This window comes from Cyanistes caeruleus, chromosome 11, assembly GCF_971803275.1.
Source record: "Cyanistes caeruleus chromosome 11, bCyaCae1.hap1.1, whole genome shotgun sequence".
NCBI classification, from domain to species: domain Eukaryota; kingdom Metazoa; phylum Chordata; class Aves; order Passeriformes; family Paridae; genus Cyanistes; species Cyanistes caeruleus.
In genome coordinates, this window is record NC_141711.1 from 13,939,356 (window position 1) to 13,962,636 (window position 23,281).

General features: G+C 39.3%; 1 protein-coding gene across 4 annotated transcripts in view; it reads left to right on the plus strand.

Moving 5' to 3' along the window:
• Window positions 1-3,662: 3,662 nt before the first annotated feature.
• The window catches only part of DCP1A (decapping mRNA 1A), a 34,410-nt gene continuing 14,791 nt past the window's right edge, over window positions 3,663-23,281 (plus strand). For 2 of the 4 annotated variants that reach the window (XM_086846709.1, XM_086846710.1), the window contains exons 1-5: window positions 3,663-6,766; window positions 7,738-7,778; window positions 9,550-9,677; window positions 17,935-18,001; window positions 22,388-22,526. In XM_086846709.1, coding sequence (XP_086702835.1) covers window positions 6,632-6,766; window positions 7,738-7,778; window positions 9,550-9,677; window positions 17,935-18,001; window positions 22,388-22,526 — 510 coding nt within the window. In that variant the 5' untranslated portion in view covers window positions 3,663-6,631. Of the gene's footprint in view, window positions 6,767-6,979; window positions 7,533-7,737; window positions 7,779-9,549; window positions 9,678-17,934; window positions 18,002-22,387; window positions 22,527-23,281 lie in introns of those variants that run through there. The other 2 variants (XM_086846711.1, XM_023935449.2) reach the window with 2 other exon arrangements.

Consider the following 23,281-nt stretch of genomic DNA (forward strand, 5'->3'; position numbering starts at 1 on the left):
ATTCAGGTAATCTGTGCACAGGATTTTGTAGAAGATGCTGTAGGAGATAGTTGACTGCCATTTCTCTTTAGACATGTAACTGCACTTGAAATTAATTAAACAGATGCTGCTGCTTTTATCTATTGCATTATTATCTGATCTCTTATTTTCTAACACCAAGATCAAGGGACATGAGGTCCCAAAATTAAAACGCTGCAATTAAAAAATTGCAATTGCTTCCATCACAGCCTTTCAAGCCTGAGCTCCAGACATGTCTTAGCTAAGATCTGTTCCAGTTTGGTTGCAAATTTCCACAGCACTGTGTGTGAATGTCTTCCCCAGAAAGGCCCTCCCTGTGCCATTCCTCACACATCTTATCCACAGGGCTCCCCTGAGGATCTTCATCACAGCTTTATGGCTCTTTTCTGAGTGACTGCAGCAAAGGAATTCTCCATCAGCCAAAACTTAATTGGAAGAAGGAGGCTAAATAAGAGGTTAGGATCTCATCTAGTTTATTTCCTTAGTCATGATGTAACAGAGCTTCCTTTTTCACTGAGTAGGGCGACTCCTTCCCACCTCTCCCAGCCTGCCTTCCTCACCCCTTGCAGGAAGACCTTTCAGAACGGGTGGCTCTACCTCAGAACTCAATTTCAAAGTAGGAGCACATTATGGATTCGTGACTGCAACTGACAGAGGGAGAATTTAACCCACAACATGTGTTCAATCCACGTGGTTTATGCCACTGAATACTCCTGGACAAGATACATCCTGGAGAAAGCTGCCAAAGCAAAGATCAAAGATCTCACAGTGAGAATTAAGGGATGCTGTACTCCGGGCTCTCACTACACCTGTGTCTGCTCCTGTTCTCAGCCCACAGAAGATGAGACCCACAGAAGGTGTTGGCTGACACTGAGGGGCTCCAGAACACCCACCCAGCCAGAGCAGAGCTCCAAACCTGCTCCTCTGTCCTGGTGACAGCACCCAATGCAGCTGCTGTCCTCACCTCCCAGCAAGGTTCCGTGGTCCTTCAGCATCCCACCAGCCCTTCCCTGGATGAGTGAAATACCACCAGAATGCATACTGCTTATACTGCTCCTCAGAAAGCATTCCAACAAAATTTATGATGATGAGTAAATACATTGTACTCATTTTATGGCTGGGAAAATGAAGGTGGAGAGAGCTGCAGTGGTTTAATAACCACTGAAATAAATGCAGGTTTGCTGATTCCCATTCCTCTGACACTGGAAAACCCAAAAAGCAGCAAAAGTAGCCCAAACCACTGGGCTGTTTTACATTCTATTTGTTTCTAGTCAAAAAAAAGAAAAGCTCTAGAAGCTATTTACTCTCAGAATCGTGTTGCATCTTCCTTATTAGTACAGTACCACATCAAGAAAAGCCTATTGAAAAATACACATTTGCTCATAAAAAATTAATCTAACCTATTTTAGAGATGATTGCTCTGATATGTGCATATTTTTCAAGAAGATAAAATATTAAAACCAAAATATTTTAATAAAATATTAATACAAAATATTAAATAAAAATACTAACAAATAAAAATAATATTAATAAAAATATTAAAATATTTAAAAGGAATCTTGACTTGCTATTTTACAGCAAGGCTTCAGAGATAAAGCAGCATAGAAAAGTACATTTTAAAATTTATATGATTGCTCTAGTATTTAAAGTGCCAGATACATGGAACCATCAAATGTGGCTCAGGGAAAAAAGGATGCTTTAAGAAGACAAAAATAACTAAAAAGACAAAAAAGTACACAATAATGCTATAAAGCTGACACAATGTATTTAAGGTAGATCACTCAGTAATTAAAAATTGGCTGAGTTAAAAACTAACATGGTTCTACTAAAGTAGCTTTCTCAAAGCTCAGGGTTACTACTACGATGCACAATTATTCCTCATGTATTTCTCAATTCTGTACAGAGCAGGGCCTTGCTAATCTAATTATCCTCTTTTTTTTTTTTTTTTAACTGTACCAAGAGACCTAGGGGAACAGGCTACTCTGCTTGTAATAGCAATTGAATATTTTTTGCCTAACATTATTATAGCAATAAAACAGCAACTACGTGCAAAACTAAGTAAGCATTTAAAAATCACTGATGGTGCACTTTTGCTACTGCAATATTTTGACCAATTAATATTTGCAATGGAGTTCATTTTCATCAATGAAATTAGTACAGCCTAATATATTCAACAGCAGGCCTTGAGGCTACAGCCAGATAAAACACTCCAGAAGTGGCTAAAGATGTTTGTTCAAAGCCCAATGTACTACATTTACAAGCAAACAGTAAAAGTTAGGCTGCTCACCTGCATCTAATGGACTTACAGAGGCTGCCATCACTGAAAGGCTTGCATTCAAAAATAAGTTGTATTCAAATTTTTCTACAAATTTACTCAGGAAAAACACATTGCTGGATATTATGCAAAATGCTGAGTCCCAGGAATAACGTTTTCTCTTTAGTTCTGATATATGTCAATGATAAACTTCTCTCTTTACTCTGTGAGTGACAGATTCTAACTAAGGGTGAACATGATATAATTTTGAGCTGAACCTCTGTGCCCTAGTTAAAAAAAAAAAAAAATACCTGTCTAATTTCACTACCTACCTTCATCATAGAAGAGCTGTCATATTTTGATGCAAATTCCAGCAATTTACATGTTTCAAGCTGGTAGGCAATGTCTTCCTAGAAAAACTTGCCACCCTTCCACAATCTCCTGTGAAATGGCAAACCAGGTTAGAAAGATAGAGGAGATTGGATTACCTGTCTGCACCAGATCATTGTTTCTAGGAGATAATCCATAAATGATTAATCCTTCTAATGTTATTGAGCAATGTAAGGAGGGCTGCCTGTGACCTATTTCACCCTCTTACACTGTTGTTGTGGGAGTAGCTTTGCTATATAAATCAAATTGAGTATTTTCATACTTTGTTTTTATTCAGTTGTAACTGTAATTGAATGACTTTTCTCTGTTTCTTTCAATATTATTTCAGAATCTCTTAGAAGCACCATACCTGTTGGTTACACTCATATCCAAAATGTCAGTGGACACATATATGGCTGCTTTTCTTTCTTTGTCATTTTCCTTGTATTTTATTAAGTTACCTTTTTTCATAAAATGCTGTTGTTTTTAATGCCCAGAAACAGGAAAAAATCCCATACTTACAGCTGAGTAAGTCAGTAGTCCCAGAACAATCTTCCTAAACCTCGTCACTTCCATGGGATGATCCTGCTAAACCTGGAGTCTCTTTTCACACCATCCTCTCCCACCAATTTCAATTGTTTGGATTAACACTGCTGCCCTATGGCACTGTTAATACATAACAATTTGGAAAACTTTTCTCTGAAGGAGGAAAAAGATTTTGCACAGCTGAAAACAAATACCTGTCACCATGAATATGCAATAAGGTATCTGTGGCTGCAGCATTGGTGCAGAAAGAGCAGAGTGCAAGTTGGAACTCCTAGGAAAGGCTGCTGATCCACTTGGCTCTCCAAAGAGCAGAACAATTGTCGGGGAAGGTAACAACACAACCTGAGCAGTTTATACCATATTTATACAAATGATGAAAATGCTCAAGTAATGCCACCTGTGAGATAAAAGCATTTTTCAAATAAATGTCAGCACTTCAAAAATTGTAGCATCCCCTCCCTGCCCCTTGTTTTGTTTTTTTTTTTTAAGAATTAAATGCAAAATAAAAGTTCATTAAGTTATTAAGGAGGTTATGACCAGGACCTTTTGTCCTATGTAGACCTAAGCCCAAATAAACAGTCTGTAAAATTACAGCCATTATCCTGAAATTTAGAGTATAGATAACAATGCAGCTGCTAATCAATAGCCCAGAAATTGCCTCCTATTATAAAAGAAGGAAAACATCTGCAAACAAACCAACAGAAGTGTGTCATTTGCAAAACAGCTCATGAAACCAGGAATTTCTGGCAATTGTTTTGAGCAGAAAACTTCAAAGATAAAATACAAGCTCTATGAGTCACTCAGATTTGCAGGACTCACTGGACCCTAATTCAGCCTGGAGTAATAACAGGAAATGCACTGACTGGGAGCACTGGCTGCACTTCTCCCTCATCGGAACAGCAGCAATAGATCTTTTGCTGAGATATTCAGCCAACAAGGGAAAAAGAAAAGGACTGCAGAACGAAGACTTTTCCTGTAGGAAGTTTAAAGGAGTACTGCAGCCCAAATAAGCTTTGGGAATACATCAGTAATCTACTGTGTAAAAACAGGGTCCAGGAAAAGAGTTTATATAACAGAACTGCCAATAGCAGAGCAAGAGACCCAGCCATGGTGTCACAAGCAAATGAAAGAGAGAAAGAGGGTCTTTATTACTTCATCTGCCTTAATATTAACATATATGAAGTAGACAACAGTATGCAGGGTAATAAATTATCATATCCTGTCCTATAAAACCTCAGTAGAATAAGTGAACTATAAAACATGATGCTCCCTTCGCTTGTTGAAACACAAATGGAATCTATCCCACTCACAGAGAAAACATGAAAAGGGCATCATCCCACTTGTGCCTGGCTCCGTGCAAGACTCAGGAGCAGGGAGTGAGAGGAACAATTCCCCAGCACAGCTGCACAGAAGGCCAGGGAGGTTTGCACCACACAACACCCACAGCACACGCCCGAGTAGCTACAACTTCCCAGTGTACCCTGAGACTGTGTACGCACACTTTGCTGTGCTTCAAGGCTGAGAAGGCAGATGAAAGGCTGTGCATCATCATTTCTGATACTAAATATTTTATTCCAGTGCAACAACAGTGAAGACAGGGAAAATAAACTCACTGAAATGCAGAAGTGGAATTGGCAAATAAAGGGGGAAAATAATCCATAACTACAAACCTCTGCTTCCCTTTCTTTCTTGTTGCTCCTTGTGATTCACTTTCAATGCAAGACAAAGCCCAGGAGTTTTCACGAATGAGATCTCCCACAGCAGAAAATTTCCTTTGCCAATAAATTTGAAAACCTGAAATCTACCTTTTCTTCAGAGAAATCTTGCAGAAAGGAGCAGTTTGATGCAGATGTTTAAGATGCCATTTAGAACCATTTTTTTTTAAGTTTTTGTCATTTTCCTTCTGTTTCAGTTGAGTTCTTAGAATGTTGTTGCTCTGTAAAATTGTTCTCAAACTTTAATTTCCTCCTATTGTCTTTCTCTAATATAAACTGTTAGTGAATAATGAGATATTTTACATCAAAGTATTGCCTTTAAGAGCAAACAAAACCCAAATTTTATGAATTAAGCTCTCCTGTGGTGAAACCATTAGAAGGACATGGACAATTTATGGAGCTCTAAGACATTCCATATGACTTTTGTTGAGGTTTTTTTACTGATGCTTATGCGCTGGGTTTCAAGGGTGTTACCAGGATGAAGTTTTGTGTCTAGATCACTTTTTTCCTAAGCAATGCATTTTTACTTTATACTAGAACTGTTTGGCACCAGAACAAGTACATTATTGTTCAGCCCCACAAGCTTTACAGTTTAAAAAATTATATTATACTGGAACTTTGTATTTCCACTGCTTGTCAGAAAGACTTTTTTTGGAACCACACAACTGCTGGATCTTTGTTTATAGTTTGTACATTAAATGTCAGCCATCGTGGTAGAGGGCTATTCTGTAAAGCTGTTTTAAAATCAGAAGTTTGTCCACCTGTAACAAACAACATGACCTGTGGTAACACAAAGCATGGCACACACTCTTTAAATTGTCAGGAGGATCAGGAGCTTGCTACAAACAAGGTTTTGCTTAGAAATTTACAAACCTGTTTTTTTTCCTGTCAGATTGCACAAAATGCTACACACATACTTGAACCTGAGTGATCTTGGAAGTAATTCATGCCTTAGTCCTGATGAATATTCTATACTTTCCTATTTCTAAAATCCCCAGTAACTGAAAAAACTGCAGGATAAAGCTCATTGCACTGCATGTCACTTTGTTGTTGTTTCAGCAAATGTTGCTATGTATTACATAGCACTCTGACATTTACTGTCCTATGTACCTTTACTTTGAGAAACATATCTGTGGATGTTTATTATACCTGAAAGAAATACTTAATCCCCAAATTCTTCAAAAATATTGAATATTCCACATCCCACTGCAGACCGTGAAACACTGATACACCAGAAAATGACAGACACGGGAGCAAACAGCATCACCCTCAAAGTGCTGGAAGATAATTCCTGAGTCTGAGACCCGGCTCATAGCACTTCACAAGGCAGTCTGCGGTAAATCCCCGAGCCCTTACATTCCTAACGGGGTAAATAAACAATAACAAGCTGCGACGGCCAGCCCTCAGCCCGGCCCACGCGTGTCGGCGGGGGCGCGGCCCTGCCCAGAGCCCACGGGGCTCCGCCAAGGGACCACGGCCCTGCAAGCCCTCGGTCGTCGGAGCTGCGAGGGGGGAGCGGGGAGCCAGGAAGGGGCTGCGGGTCCCGGGTTGAGAAGAGGGACCCGGGAAGGGGCTGGGAAGGGCCCAGTGGGACGGGAGGGCGGGGGGGCCTGGCCGGCGGGCGGAACTGCAGGCGCGGGCCGGGCGCTCCGGCCGGCGGCGGGGCCGGGTGCGCCGGTGCACCAGCGCGGCTGTCGCCGTTCCGCGGGCGGGGCTGCCCGGGTGCAAGATGGAGGCGGCGGGCAGAGCGGGGCAGGAGATGAGCCTGGCGGCCCTTCGGCGGCACGACCCCTTCATTACCGGCATCGCCGACGTGACCGGCCAGGTCGCGCTCTACAGCTTCAGCCCTAAGGACAACGAGTGGGTGAGTCCGGCGGGGCGGGCCCGGGAGCCGCCTGGCCCGGCGCGTCCGCACGGGGCCCGCGCGGGGCTGCGCTCACCCAGGGGGAAGTTTGGGGTTTGGGCGCGTTCCCCCCCACTTGTGTTAGGGGAGAGAGAAAAAAGGAGACGAAGAGAGGAGGCGAGTGGGAGAGTAGAGGAGGGGGAGGAGAGGAGGAGGAAGAAGAGGGAGAGAAAAGGAGGAGGAAGAGGGAGAGGCGAGGCCGTGTGTGCGCTCGGGGAGGAGGCGCCGTTCCCCCTTGGACCGGGGCAGTGCTGGGGCTGGAGAGCGCTTTGGCTTCTGGTGGCCATTGAATTTTTTTGTCTTTTCTAATGGTACTTTTTTGTTGTTGCTCCTGCCTGTTGCGCAGAGCCCTAATTCGGGAAGAGGAGGATTTAAGGGATGTGAGTGTTCGTCATTACATTAAAACACAGTTTTGTCTTGCCCACCGGGTTCATCACAGAGCCATAAAAATGGGAATACGGGGAGCTTCTCGCTGTCGCGTGAGGCCTGGAGCTGCAGCAGCTTTCCGCGCTCGTGGTGAGGGTTGCTCTGGAAGCTGGAGTCTGACACAGAGCCATGGCCCATAGTTCTACCGTGCTGTGCTGTTGTTGCTGTCCTTGGAGTGAAACTGGAACACAACCTCTCCGATATCTGGAGTCTGCCCGGTCAGGCTCAGCATGGGAAGGTTGTGGAACACTATGTATGTAACACATCGGCAAATTGAGAGAGTGAGCAAAGACTTTTGGAAGTAGGTTTAACTTCCTAATCTTTCTGATAAAAAAAAAATAAAAATTGGTAGTTTCTGAAAATAGGAAAACATATTTTTAGACCTGTGTTGTCAAACCGTAGTGAAAGATAAGGATATTTTAAGCTTTGCAATTGAAACACGGTACAAAATGTACATAACTGTGTGAACAGGCACATCCCTGAAGTGCATTTGTTGTTTTTTGTAGGAGAAAACCGACATAGAAGGGACCTTATTTGTGTATAAAAGGTAAGGGTTGGTTTGGATTGTTTTTTTTGGGGGGAGGGGGATTTAGTGGTGGTGATGTTTGTTTTCCTTCCTTAGGAAAACAAACTCCAGATGGTTTCCTGCAGAGCTTTCATACTCATCATTTTTTGCTTGTCCAGCTGTTAACTGCTGTGTACTCATTCAAAAAGAATAAACTCTGCACATGGGTAAATAACTTCTAAAGTACTTTATAGGGTCAAAAGCCCCTAAAAGTACTCTTGAGAAAGCGTAAAACTTGAATGCTACATACGTACCCACATCAAATTGAGCTTATTTTATTAATTCAATAGTATTTGTTAATGCATTGAGTTTGTTAAATGCCAAGTCTCCCTTTGTCTCCTAAAATCCATGCAATTGATAATTAAAACAATAGAGATGAGCACATGGCATAAATTTCTGTAAATGGATGAAGTTGCCCAAAAGCTGAGATCTCATAGTGTCTGGTTTTGGGGGTTTTTTGATTTCCTCATCAAAACCATGGAAGAAATTTCAGTTCCCTAGGACAGGTAAAAGGGGTGAGGAGGAGAACCAGCAGATAAAATCAGCCATGAGTTCAAATTTTAAATTACAGGCAAATAGAAAAAATCTAAAGATATAACACTTTGTTGAAGGTAAGAAATAGAAATAATGCAGATTTCAGCCATATTGAAGCAGACTGTCATAATTTGGTCATTACAGTATTTTATCCTGGTACTATGTAGGGATTTGAGTAACCAGTTCCTGTTACTTCAGCTCCCAGCTTGGAAATACTTAGTGTAAGAAAGTGAACCAAACTTTTTTTAAAAAAAAATCAGAACAAAAACCAAAGCAAAAGCTTTCAGTGTCACTAGTTGACCATTTTAAACAAGTTCTGTGAGGTGCATTAAGGGACTCACTTGTGATGGTAATGTTTACTCTGTCCTTGGAAGTTCTTGACAGACTTTTGTTATCAGTTAGGTAAAGGTTGCCATCCTGTTACAGAAATCTTCATATTTACCATCTGATTGTGTCTGATTTTTAGCCTACCTTCATTGTGCTGCTGTTGTTGATTATATACCAGCTTACAAGTACATTTGAGTGCTGACAGGACATTCATGCCAGATCTAAAACTATCTTGAACTTTCAGTGCTTGCTCAGTGTTTTCTTTTTCCACCTGGTGTCCAGCAGAAATCTAGATAAATAAAAATTGCTTCACTGTGCAATACAATTCTGAATAATTTACTTTCAGGACACTGGGTTAAGTCCTTATTTCCAGAGTTGCCCTTTAAGAAGAAATTACTGTTTATGGTTATCCCTCTAAGGGTACTTCCTGCTATTTAAGACAGCATCTCTTTTTTATTGTCATGTCTATTTACAGTAAGGTAATGGTGCTGTGTAAGTGGTTTGGTTTGGTTTTTCTCCTCTAATAAAAAAATTCTAAAATGCCTCAAAACGGTCTTATGTCAAGTATTGAATACATTTGCATTTTAATGGTGGACGTGCCCTAGTTTTTTTTAATAGATTTTTCAGAGGCATATCTTTGATTCAGCAGTTTAACAGTGTAGAACTGTAATGTTAATCCTAATCCTGCTTTGAGGTAAGTGTAGTTTGAAATTGAAATTAGGTGGCATGCCAAGAAATGGCATAAGAAAACAACTGTGAGAGCTTCAGGACTGCTAAAGCTTCACATAAAAAAACAATGGAAATTTGAAGATGAATTCATAACTTGGTTTCAGAAAATTACTTCTGTTGATGAAGGTATTAATCCTTGGTTTTGTTTTCATTGACACAATAGGTCAGCTTCTCCTTATCATGGTTTTACGATAGTGAATCGACTGAATATGCACAATCTGGTTGAACCAGTAAATAAAGATTTAGAGTTTCAGCTCCATGAACCCTTTCTTCTCTACAGAAATGCCAGCTGTGAGTATAACTTTCTCTAATCCAAGTAAACTTCAGGTTCAGTTTTGTAACCTAGATCATTTCTGATTGCTATGATGTCTGTTTCAAATATAATGTAATGGGGCAAGTTCCAGTGGAATATCTGATGTTTTCTATCTAAAATGCTAAATTTACTTATATAGCTGTTATATTATGATCACTTCCTACTTTCAGTAAAAAGCGAATAAACTACCAAAGTGCAGTATTGCTCTGGTCTTTAATTTATGGTCTGATGGGTTTAATCTAAACATGTTTCACTCCTATCTGAATGTCCCCCTGAGTTACAGATGGGAACACTGCTTTGGCTGTGCTTTGGTGTACCTAATAGACCAGTCAAATGTTAATCCCTTCCTTTTTTCCCCTTGGAAGGCCTCTGGGATCTGTAAGAAGTAGGATAAATTCCGTCATGGTGGCAAAGAACAGCCTAAGGCAGATGGTCTCCTCTGTTTCATAATCTTAGCAAGTGTCCATCTGTAAGTGTCACAAAGAGGAAGTCAAAACTGGTCAGTAATTTGAAAAGTCTGGGAGGTTAGGGAAGTGACTGGCAATAGATTGGGGAAAGTACTGTATTGAGTTGAGTGTTTTAGCAGATTGCTTGGTTTGGAAGGAAGAGGAGCTGTAGATGGAGGTGGTAGGGACGGGATGGACCTTAAGGTGTCAGGAAAGAATTGCAGTTGTGAGGTTGCTGACATAAGGGAAGCAAGAAGTTGATTCATTTGTTGTAACTGCTGATGGTATAAGGAAGCAGGAGCTGCTGTGGAATCACCATGATGTGTGACACTGACTAGAGGATCACTTAAGGGAGGGAATCACAGAATTGTTTTGGCTAGAAAATACCTTTAAGATCATCACACCAAACTGTTAACCCAGCACTGCACAGTCCACCACTAACCCAAGTCCTTCAGTGCCACATCTACACATCCTTTAAATACCTCCAGGGATGGTGGCTCCACCACTGCCCTGAGCAGCCTGTTCCAGGGCTTGACAACCCTTTCTATGAAAAAACTTGTCCTAAAACCCGATATAAATCTCTGATGGCACAACTTGAGGCTGTTTACTCTCGTCCCATTACTTGGGAGAAGAGACCAAGCACCACCTTGCAACAACCTCCGAAACCCCTCAAGTCAGTTGTTTTCCTTTCCTTGATGAAAGCTTTCCTTTTCCTGTGGGACACTAGTGTGTAAGATCTGTGGGAGGCTCTTGGGTTTAGGATAGAGATGACATAGAATAGTACAAGTAAGGGAGGAGGAATTCGTACAAAGGTCAGCAAGGAAAAGTTACAGACTGGATGTGGGAATTGCATTCTGAGGTAATCAGGAGTATTTCTTTTCATCTTATTTCTTTGCCATTGACATTTTAAATGACTTTGGTCGGAAACTGTCCTTTCTTTCATTACCCCATCCTGTTTCCAGTGATGTCAGATAGAAGATGTCCAGTGCAGTTAGTATGTCATTAGTTATTTTCTCAGGTGTCACAAATGAACTGCAGATGAGTTTTTGTGCCCTCTGAGAGTGTTCACTTTATTCAAATACAAGCTTAAAAGCATTGAAAATGGCATCTAAGCTTTTTATTCCTTATAATTTCCACACCACTAACTCCCTTACATTTTGCATTAAGCTGTTTTGTTTTGGATTATTTTCCTTACATAAGGTTTTCCAAATTCTCTATCCTCTGAAAGAGTTAGAAAACAAATTATATGGTTGAATTGTGCTAAAGCTGTTTGCCTCTATTTGCACAGTATTTGTGAATTTGCAGGCAAATTTGGATTTGCTGACAAATTTTCAGTGTGTGTGTTTTGTGTGTCTGGGTAGATCAGGGGATTCTTGTCCAAGTTCTCTTCATGCGGAAGGATCTCCACTTCTGCTCAGTTGCCTGCTGGCATGAAAAACCTTTGCATTTTTGGAACTAATTCAAATCAGAAATTTAAGCCAGTGGTTACTATAATGTGTACCTCCAAGGGCTTAATGTCACGGGTCTCTAATGGCTTAAGGTGAAGTTCTTCTGAGATCACTTAATGACTGAAGGAGGATGGACTTGTAGTTTGTGCAAGGAAAAGCTTCCTCTTACACAACCCTGTGTCTTGTAGAGTGGCTTTTATTGCATCCTTGAAAAAAATCTGCTATCGTTAGGAGCTCTTTATGAGTAAGTTGCCCTGTTAAGGTTGCTGAGTGCTGCTGATTCTGTTTCCTTAGCTTACAGATGGGCAATGGCTCAGACTATCCAGTAAAAACCTAAAATCATGTTAATAGTGCTGTTTGGCAGAGACAAACGTACTTTGTGCCTCTGTAATTATGTTGTAACAGGATCAGTAACAAATAGAGATTTCACCAGGGCATGGTAGAAACAGTAGAAGACGATCAAAGCAAAATTACGTCACCATGCATTTGGAGAAGATTCCATGTCAACTATATTTATATTCAATGTGGTACTACTGTTTTACAAACTTTGTGTTTTCACTTTGTTCTGGGATTCTGTCTTGATTTAAGAAGATAATAATCCATGCTGCAGACCAGACCTCTGGCATTTCTGTCTTCAGCAGCACAAGAGCTGTTGTGAGGACAGCGAGTAACCTACTCCAGTCTGTGCAGAGCTGCTAATGACTTATGTGAGGAACATTGCAAGCAGTCTACAAACATTGTTTTTGCTTGGCTAGAGCCATAAGAATGATTTGCCTGTCATACTAGATCATAATATTTTAGTGGGGTTTTACTGTTATTTTGTAATTTGATTTTTTCAAACATTCTTAACATACAAAGGAATTGTTGGTTTGCTGCATATCAGGAGTTAACTTTGTTAAGCTGTAGACATGATATTTTATCCAGTTGCACAGAGGCATTTTCATACTCTTAGACCAAGACTAGATAGTTGCCTTTTTATTCCTAGAGGAAATTACTGATTTTCACAGCTCATGGGGGTGAGTACTACCACTTTTGCAGGGTGGGGCATGAAGGAAACTTCCATGGCCACTCTGGAAGGAAAACAGATACAGCACCTTTCTTATGTCTGCCTTTTGCTGCTCTCTGTGTGAAATGGAAAATATTTGGGTCAATTTGTTATTCATTATTCTGTGAGGTTCCCCTCTATCCCAATATTAGCTTTTTCATATTTCAGCTTTTAATGGGGAAATCTTTCCTCGCTCCAGAATTTTTGATCTCAAAATTATTCTGGCTGCATTATATGGTTCCAAATCAAAAGAAGAATGAACTTACACCATTTTTTGTGAGGCATAAGACCCTAAAGCAGAGATGGTAAGAGTGTGACTCAGAAACTGTGAGACGTTCTACCACTTGCAGTCGTAAATAGAAAAAAAATATTCTTGTTTTCACTGTTATAAAGAATTAAGGAAAGCAGATATCTCCAGACATGAGCAGATCAAGAAATTGCCAAATTGAACAGAGATTGTTTGACTTACTGTAGCATATTTTAAATTTAGAATTACTCTTAAAAGGTAAAAAATTTGAGATTGTACTTCATACTTAATTCGCCATATATTATTTCTTGGTCTGGAACAAGTACTGCTGGGTATATTTGATCCTTGTTAAACTCTCCCTCTGGACACATGCACATTCTTTAGAGTTTTCAGAGTATTTATTCATGAAATACTGAATCCCATTGACCTTTTTTTGGTTTTTTTTGAGTGAACCTAAGCTTGTTTTCTCTTGTCTTTTGTGGAAAGCATGTTAAACTCTATTTTAAAGAATGCATATACAGTTCAGCCAGTAACAGTAATAACAGTCCAGTCTGAAGTTCAGTACTTCCTTTCAATCTGTAATGTGATCATCTGAAGCTGTTAGTTAATAGTTTGCTTAGTAATTGAGGAAAATTAGTCAAAATTTTAAGCACTGTTGAACTTACCTCCCAAAGTCTGCAGGAAAGATTCTTCTGAGCCTTTCTCATTTATAACTTTTCCTTTGTATCGGTGGTGTTGGTCTTGATTAAAAGGTGTTTTAATCCAAGCCAGTTCACTTGGGAGGTCAGGCAGGCTGATTTCCATGGTGCTGAAAAGACAGATGTTTAGCATAAAAGTCGGGTATTAAAATAAATGGTCCTTGTTTGGTGTGGGGTTTTTGTTTGTGGTGGTGTAGCTTTTTTCCTTGCTTCTTATTCCTGTCCAAGGTAAGAGTTAGTGATACAAAAATAATGGATTTTGGAGAGGTTTAAACATTTAAGTGGAAAACTCAGTTACAAAGTGCTGTCTTCTGGGCTTGTTGTATAATTGATGAAAACAACTTGTATCCTGAACAGCAAAATGAAATGGGTTGCATCAGAAGTGTTTCAAAGAGCCCCTGACTGGTTTCAAAACTGGTAAGGAAAGTCTCTTGTTATCACACATGTTCCATTAAGTGTAACATATCTCTGTGATTGCTGAGGCTGCCTGGCTCTCCAGCAAGCACATTAACCCAGTGGTTTAGTCTGAGATAAGAAAGGAGCCTGTTCTTCATATCTGCATAGCAGAAGAAGCAATGCAAGCTGGGGGAGGGGAGGAATGATTGAAAACTGTAAAGTTCTAAAAATACATTGTTTGACCTAAAAGATGGCACTCTAGCTGCAATAGCTTTTCTTCTTTGGGTTGGGTTGCAAAGCAGCAATCCCTCTCCTTCCATATAATACTCATATGGCAGTTAGTTAAAGTGATCCTGAGCTTGGATGATGTTTAGGTATTCAAAATAATAGGAAAGGGAGGAACTGTTATAACTGGTTTTTTTCTGTTCATTCTAATGGTTTATTAGTCTGTGTGGCAGGCTAATATCTACATGTAGGAAATAAATAAGAATGTCAGTGATACAGAGCTGACTGACAGAGGAGAGATGGCGTTTCAACTGACTGCTACTAGAGGAAATACAAGCTTTAAGAGAAGAGCTTTATGTCATCAACTCTGTTTGAGGTGTAAAATGAAGCAAATGTGTGCTTTTCTTTATGGAAGTGAGATCAAGTTGTTTTCCATGGTTACATTATAGGAGGGGTTTCAAAATGAGTCCTTTTCTTTCAAGAGTTTGAAAAACTCCAAGTTATTCTGTTTCATTGTATGGCAACATCTAAATTGGACCTGTAAAATAAAACTTTTCTCTCCTTTCTACCAGCTCTTCCAGATAGTAAAGGGAAGTTTTAAACAAAACATCTCTTTGAATGAGCTGAAGATGTATTTGTACAAATTCCTAAACTGCCTAGGGGAAGGGAGTAACAATGTCTGGAATCGCTGAAACTGGCAGTGCTGATGAGTCCATGTGCACCTCCTGTGGCACACAGTTCCATTTAAAGTTTTCCCTTTCTGTGTGTCCCAAGCTTCTTGTTTCTGCTCTCTTATGCTCCAGTGGCCTTTTGTGAAGCTGATGGAGAAACAGGATCAAGGATCTGGTCTGGACTAAAATGTACCCAGTTGACATAAGGGAGAGGGGCCCTTTGGGGAGCAATGGGTTAACAAAGTTGTGGGGATCTGAGGGTGGGAACACTGCCTCTTGTTGCTTACTTAAAATGAGAGCTGAAGTGAAACTACAGTTTGGGGATGCAGCTTCATTTTATGTTGTCAAAGATGAGGCTTCCGTCTCGCAGTGGCACTTGGCTATTCCCACTCTTAATCCAGATTATAGAAGAGTCCAAGACCTTCCTTTTGGTATTATTCTGTTGTTAGGCTTGAGCAGGAAGTCTTCCATAATCCTTCTGTTCTTTCAAAAGCTCTTTGGTTTCCCATTTCAGTTTTAATCAGGTTTTAAGGATTGATTCAGACAAGTTTGGAGAGAAGTTGAGTGTTATGTGTTTAGATAAATAATTATGGGTCAGTGTTTCTAACAAAAATGACATATGTCAGGGAAGAACATAGATGAGGAAAATGACTTCTTTTAGTTTTATGGAACCTGATTTGTCTGTGGTATGGGTTACTCTTACTTCAGGAGTATCAAAATGCAGTGTGATTCCTACTGAAAGATTTACTGCTGATGATTACAAACTACTTTTACTTGATTGCTAAGGATGCTGCTCAGCATTCAGTAGAAAAGCTGGATGGAAAAATTAGAAGAATTCGGTGGCTTCTGTTGTATGCAGTTCTTGCAATAACTGCAGTAGGAAGATACCACCAGACATAGGAATGTTCAACTAATATTTATGCTGGCTATAGCAAAAAATCACATATTTAAAAAGAGCTGGTAAGAACCAACTCTGTCTTTGCTATGCGAATGTTCTGAAGTGAAGCTGCATGTAAGGAAGGAAGTAGAGTGTGTATCTAGGAAAATATCTATTAAATAGTAATAGTAATGCTGTTTGGACACACACTTCTGGGGAAGGGAGCTGAACTGGCAGTACAGGAGGCCTCTTGGAAAGAGGAAGGTAAACATTCCAGCCTGTTGGACTTGTACCTACATTAATGCCAGAGTTTGTTTGTAATCTGCTTTGCATCTTTGTAATATTGTGTAAGATTGTTTTGAGTGACTCCCTGTGCTTGCCAGTACTACAAAGTGGAAAAAAGCCTCACAGTCTACACCAAACTGAGATTTGGATATACATGTGGTCTTGTCTAAGCCTATTTCTGGCAAAATTGAGTGTGACTTTTATCATTTGTCCCATTTAGATATTATTATAAGTTCTTTATCTTCATTTCTTCAGCAAGTATGCTTTTGAAGCAGCTTTCTCCTCTTGGCAGTTTGTCTGATAATGAAGTCAGGGAAGGCAAAGAGCTTTTCTTTAGTGATAAAATAGGAGCTACTTCTTTGTCATGTAACAAGCTAGAAACTTAGCAGAAAATCCAGTTGTATTAAACTGAAAAGTTTAATAGAAGCATTTCATAAGCATTGGTTATGTGTATGAAATGCTTTTTTATTGGCTTATATTCTTGTGCATTGATTTCTTTTTTTTAGGACTCAAAAAGCTTTGTTATCTATTACTTAAGCTGGAACCTCTACAGAAACAAACACTCAAATTAATACAGCTGCTATTTAATAAAAGAAGGAAAAGCCAAGAATTTCAGGTTGTCATAGGATATTCTTCTAGAAAGGAGGTGTGTGCCTGACTCCTGGAGGATTTTGGCCCAACAAAATACACCTGGGATAAGTCGAAAGGCCAGAAAAAGTTTGGTAAATAGTTGCCTTCTTTGCCATGGCTTGACATAATTTTGAGTGGGCTTTGCCTGAGGTTTCTCAGTATCTTGTGGAGGGAAAAAAGTGAATAAAGAAAGAAAAAGGATTTTATTGTGAAATAAATATCTACCTCTAACTGGAAATGGTTGTGTTGTTTTCTTTAAAAAGTCATTTCCTTCACTTTAAATGTATAGTCAGTGGTTTCAGCTACATAAAATCATTGACATGAATTGTATTATAAAGATGAGTTTTAAAAGGCTGAAAGCATCTTTTTCAGAAATTAAAATAATTTTAAAGTGTAAAGTGTCTAATTGCCTTTGATGTTATAGCAGTTTATGCATGTACAAACTTCATAGGTGAACTAAGCTTTAAAATAATGCTTTGTGGGTTGGATTTGATACCATTCTGAAAAGAGCTGTGGAACTTTGTGGTGTTGGTGCAGCTGGGGACTGTGAGGAGAGGAGCTGGTGTGTGGGTAAAGGCCTTGGGAGGATTGCTGGGGAAGGAGCACTCATGGCACTCCTGACAAAGTTTCTCCCTCTCGTGGAGGCTCAGTGGTCGAGCACCAGCTCTGCAAACTTACAATGAAATTTTACTTATTCTGAAAGCCAGAATGAGGCTGTTTTGCTGAGCTGGAGCCCTTTTGCTCTCATTGCTTTGTCCTTGATACCTTCAAAGAGCGGGGGTCACTATGAGTGTAGTTGTGAGCTGTTCCATGAATGTGACTGTGTGGTGGGAGCTTTGGAACTTCTTCCTTCTGGAAAGGGAACCTTCCAGAGAGGCTGGAATTCCCACTGAACTGTCATTCAGATGTTAATGTTGGTCTTTGAATTTGACAAATAAAAATCAGTGGCTTTTTGAAATGGATATTCCTTGGCCTAGCTTAAATGATGAAGTCAGTAATTCAAAAAAAAGAGGTTGCAACTGTAGTGAGAAGGCAGCTGCTGGTTAAAACATTTTCCTGACACTTTTATTTACAAACAGTATCAAGATTCTACAGTTCTTCCATTTAATCTGACTGAAGATGTATTTATGTTTGCACATGTGCTATTTCAGATTACTTTAAAAATGGTAGGTAGTGACACACAATGTTCCAATGGAAATTGATGGAAATTCATATGTTGCATATAGTATGACTATTGATTTAACTACCTTTTTTTCTTGTTTTCTAGTGTCAATTTACAGTATTTGGTTTTATGACAAGAATGACTGTCATCGAATAGCAAAACTCATGGCTAAGTAAGTACTGGGGCCTTATTATTCTGTAAGCCTTTTAGAACTTATTAAATGTGTCTGGTTTTTTAATCACTCTCCTAAAAATGGAGGAATGCAACATTCTTGCTCATAGAATTTTTTTTAAATAATGAAAGCTACATTTTTTTAAAAAACTGCAGCATTAGAATTTTCAGTTGAGTGATAAAGAAAAGGAGTTGAAGTATTTGTTGGCATTCTTCTAAGAAATCAAGTACAGGCATTTTGTACTATTTTATATTCTATTTTGTATATGGATGCTGGCAAATGATTTTCTAATGCAGAGAGTGTAATGAAATAAACAAAGTTTGGAGGTTTTTAGTTGGCTTTGTGGTGATCTATTTTTTTCTTGGAGTGTGTGGTTTGTTTGGGTTTTTTAAGGCTTAGGTATTATTCTGGATTAAAGTGAAGAGATGAAAAAATAATAGGATAAGTAGGCAGAATTTTCTAGAATTATAGTGGGTTTGGGAGAATAAACAAAACTGACATAATAAGAGCTTGGTGTTGCTAATTTCTAGATTTTTTGGTAGTTACTCTTTCTAAAATGCAAAATGTAGATGTTCTGCTCAGGGTATTTTATCCCTCATTTCAGTTTTGCTCCTCTTTGCTATCATTGCTTTCCTGACCCCTTTTATCTCTTGCATTTTTTCAGCAGCGTGCCAGGACATGCCAGTCAGCCATCATGAGGACTTGCACAATTTAATTACATGGAAATATATAATATTTAATTATATGAAAACTAGTCACAATGTAGATATTTTAAGCTGAATTCTAATTTCTTAGTGTAGGGGATTTGGTGTAAGTTATTTTGGCTTTTATTTTAATTATTATTTTCTCACAGAAGCAGTGAGAGACAGCACAAATGACAGACATTGGTATCAAGATCTCTTTTTAAATTATTTTTCTTTTTTCTCATCCTGATAACCCCATTTCACACTTCTATTTTTTTCTTCCTAGTTATGTTGGACTTGTTAGTGTTAATTGGTTTGGCCATATCTAAGGATTAACTATAAGGATTAATGGAAAACAGTTGTGTGAAACTGACTCTAGGATGTTGTTACCAAAACAAATAACGAATCTACTGCCTCTCTTTATAAATAGAGCATCAGAAGGATACAGCTTTCTTTTCTAATCTAAAACCATTTGGTTAATGTTTGAAGTGTGAGAGAGAGCTGAACATGTCAAACTACCATATTCTGTCACATACAGCTACAGTGCAGATCTAAGTTTCAAATAGCAAACCTTGAGTCCATTTGGTGTTCAACTGGTAGCACAAATGATGGGCTACAGATACTTCAGGAGTCTTAAAAAGTGTGATCAGGTAGCAGACCAGTCTAGCCATGGCACAGCAGTCCATAAAGCACATTTACCCCTTTGGCTGGATTACATATATACATTTTCTTCTGAGAGTATTAATTTTGTTTTGTAGTGTTTTTGTCTTCGGAGTGGAAATTTGGATTTGCACCCTTTTTTTTAGGTGAAGTTTTTCTTAATCACTGATAGGAAAGAGTGCTGCCTTTATAATACTTCAGCACTTTAAAAACATAACCATAAAAGGTTTCAAGGAGATTTGCATTCTCTTCCCTGCATTTGACTTGACCTTATTGTGCCAGACTGAGTTAACAAGATTGCAGGCCATCCATTTATATTTTGGTGGCTTATCTTTGAAAAGAAAAGTAAATTAGGCTTTGTAATCACAGACTTCACTTCTCACGTTCTCTCCCTCCCCCTGCCCTTCTGTGAGGTTGTGCCAGGTATATTTTCAATGCTGTAACTCCAGATATTCTTTAACAAACTGTCACAGCAGCTACTGTGTCCCTGAAGGAATTTGTGCCTCTTCCACTATCTGATATAATGGAAAGAAACAGCAGGCCTTGCTTAAAAAAGATTTAATCCTGGATTGGACACAGAGCACGTTCAGTGTACAGATTTGCATTAGTTGACTTCCGTCCCCACCCCCAGGAAAGGTATTTAGGTATTTGATTTACAGGGTGTTTTTTGGTTTTTTTTTAAGAATTCTAGAATTTTCTGAAATGAAAACATTTAATGGGAGTCATCAAACTCCTGATTTCAGAAACAATTCATTTGTGTCAAGTTAGGATGATTGATTGAGGAATGATCTTTCTAGAAGAAGTAGGGCAGAAACCGGATATTTGAGAAAACTATTGCATTCTATACAAACCTATAAGTTTGTGGGGGGGTTATTTTTAGCTTAGTTTATAAGCTTGTTTTGCCCTGTTTCAATAGTCAGACCCAAAGTGGCTTCTGAAATACAGACAGCAGACTGGATTTGGGAAAGAATCTCAGATTTCTGGGGATACAGTTTCATATTTTATTCCATCACCACTACTGAAAAGCAATGTGCACAAGACAGAAGATTGAGTTTGAGCTATTAGACAGTTACCTAAATGAGAAGAGAATTTCTTTTTCTTCAAAAAGAAAGCAAGCTTTAAAAAGGTAACAGACACCTCTTAATGAAAAAGAAAAAAATATTATTAGCTGTTTTTCAAAATTTTTATGAAACATTTCCGTGAAATGGATACACTCCTTGAAGGTGTTTTGCTGTGAGTTCAGTGATTACTGTTTTCATGGGAGGATGTTTTATTGAAACCTTCTGGGACAAATAATTAAGGCAGAAGGAGAGTCTCAAGAGTGAAGCCTTTGCTTTGCCTGCCAGGTAGCACATGTGAATTCACTTCCCAGAATCTTCCCTGTAACTGAAGTGTTTCTTTTTTCTGATACAATTATGCTGGCACTTAACATCTCAGCAGAGCATTCTGATTTTTTTACCTTGCTCTTTCTCATCATTAGTTTTGGAGTTGAGCTTAGAGAGGTCCTAAGCCAGGACTGGGTGACCACGTGAGGTGCTGGAACAAAATGTTCTCTCAGGGTGTCACCATAGAAACACTTGTGGAGTATTGAGCTGCTTCATCCAAACAAGCACATACTGCAGTTCACAGAAATTATCAGTGTTACATTGGTCTCCCTATTGTGAGTTACCTTGCCAGGTGACTGCTGCTTACAGAGAAGGCTGGAAGTAATCAGAAGCTGGTTAAATAACCAGCTTGTATGATGAAAAATTCTGAAAGCAACATCAAGTTGTTAAAAGCCAAATCTAACCCTTTTTCAACTAAACTCTATGGAAGTAAAGAAGCTTGGTAGCTAGAAAACTGGGAAGAAACTTTCAAAACTTAAACTATTTTTTCTTCAGAAATGTCAGCGTAGAGGTGCATATAAATAATTACAGTCTATGAAATCTAGAATTTTGCTGAATCCTAACTGACCCAAAGAAACTGGAGGCTAGAATGATTGACACTTTCTGTGATTGTTGTGATGGCACCTCTTGGCTCCCCCCTCAGCCATCAGTTCCACAGCATGAGAGTTCTCAAGTGACATGCCAGCTCCAGAGCTCTGCCCTGTTTACAGTGCTTGTTTTTTCTTAACATATTTGATTAATGCAGGCTTAAAAAAGAAGGGATTACAGGCTGGTGTGTGTTTATTTCAAGAGGATAAGCTTTAGCGCACTGCACAGCCATGTATATCTCGTGAACTCCATATGGATTAGGAGTATATGCTGCTTTTACTTTTATTAATGAAATGACCAGGTACACATCAGCTTCCTGCATCTCTTACCTGTCCATCAAATTGAAGGTTTTGGATACTTGAGGCAGGCAGGGGTGGAGTAGAAGTGGTGAATGAACTGTAGGCACCAGAGGCCAGAGGTAATGCAGGTAATTGGAATGACTGCAGGGCAGCCTGAGAAGGAAATGGTTTGCTGTTCTTTGTGGAGCTTTAGGTGGGGGTGTGAGGAGTAACTTGCAGACTGATTCCAGAGACATCTGGTGTGAGCCAGCTCTCTTCTGTTCCCACTGTTTCTGTTGCATAATGGTAGGCCTCATCCTAAACTAGAGCGGATTGGTAATAGATTTTGTTGAATGAAATGGCTTGACTTGGCTAAATACAGAAAAAAAACATGTTAGGAAGTAAAGATTAAAAGTTGTACCTTAGTCTATAGTGTAAATGTGCTTTTTGTGTATCACATGCTTGGATGTCCACATATTTCATTGTAAAAATGTCTAAACATGAGAGTTTTATTGGAGTAGTGTGTTCTGTAGGCAGACTTTGTGAGACAGACCAGTGCTGTGTGAATGGGAGGTAAATCATCCAGACCATTTGACAATTTGTCTTGTATAAACCTTGTAGCAAATGAAAACTTGTGTAACTTTGGTTTGTATTTGGTGAATAAATGTGTTAGACATTTATTCAGGCAGAAAAATGGGTTAATGTGCTGGGAGTACTTTTTTCTTTACTACTTTTTGCAACATGTTAACTCTACTTAAATTTTTAAATCCTGTTTCTCCTTTCCTTTTACAGAGTAGTTGAACAAGAAGCTCAGAGGTCGCAGCAAGTTTCCCAGGACAGAAAAAGTCCCAGCAGGACCAATGGCTGCAATGAAAACAGGCCCATTGACATCCTAGAAATGCTTAGTAAAGCCAAGGATGAATATGAACGAGTAAGTGAATGTCTCTTTTCTGGAAACAAGGTTTTAGCACATCAGCTGCCCTTTGTTTAAAGGGTGGGCAGTCTCTGCAATAGTTCCAGCAGCCTTGCTTTTGTACTGATGTTTTGTTCCCTCCCTCAGGAACACTGTACTAGGAAACATTCTGTGATTTCAGGCAAGATGGATTGAATCCTGATCATGTGGTCCGACTTGAAGTGCAGCAGGGTGGACCCATTTCTCCTGCTGTGAGAAAATCTTGTCTCTGGGAATAGCAAATAAAAATTGTGCCCAGCAGCATCTGTCTCTTCTTAGTCTCAAAAGATGTCTTGTGGCATTAGAGACTGAGTCATTCAGTACATTTGTAGATTCTATGAAGCATATTTCTTATTAGCTGTAGACTAAATGTAACAATACTGTTCCTTTGTCTTTCTGTTCCCCAGTTTATTACTTCTGTCCTGTCTACTGTTTCTCCCTTTAATAAATTAATTCATTTCAGAAGGAAAAGTCTGTTATCCTTTGCCAGTGCTAAATTCATGAGATTACATAATGAGGAATGTTAGTTCTCTTAGGAAAGAATTACTTTATATAGTCGTGAGGACCAAATTCTTACGTGCAGGGTGAATATAAAGGTAATGTGTGGGAGATCCCAAAATGGAAACAGAGATTCTGAACACGCCTCTTCCCCAGTGTAATAATACAGGAATGTGCCATAGTAAAGCGATGTGTGAGTATTGCACTGCAGAATCATGGTGTGGTTTCTGTGCCTG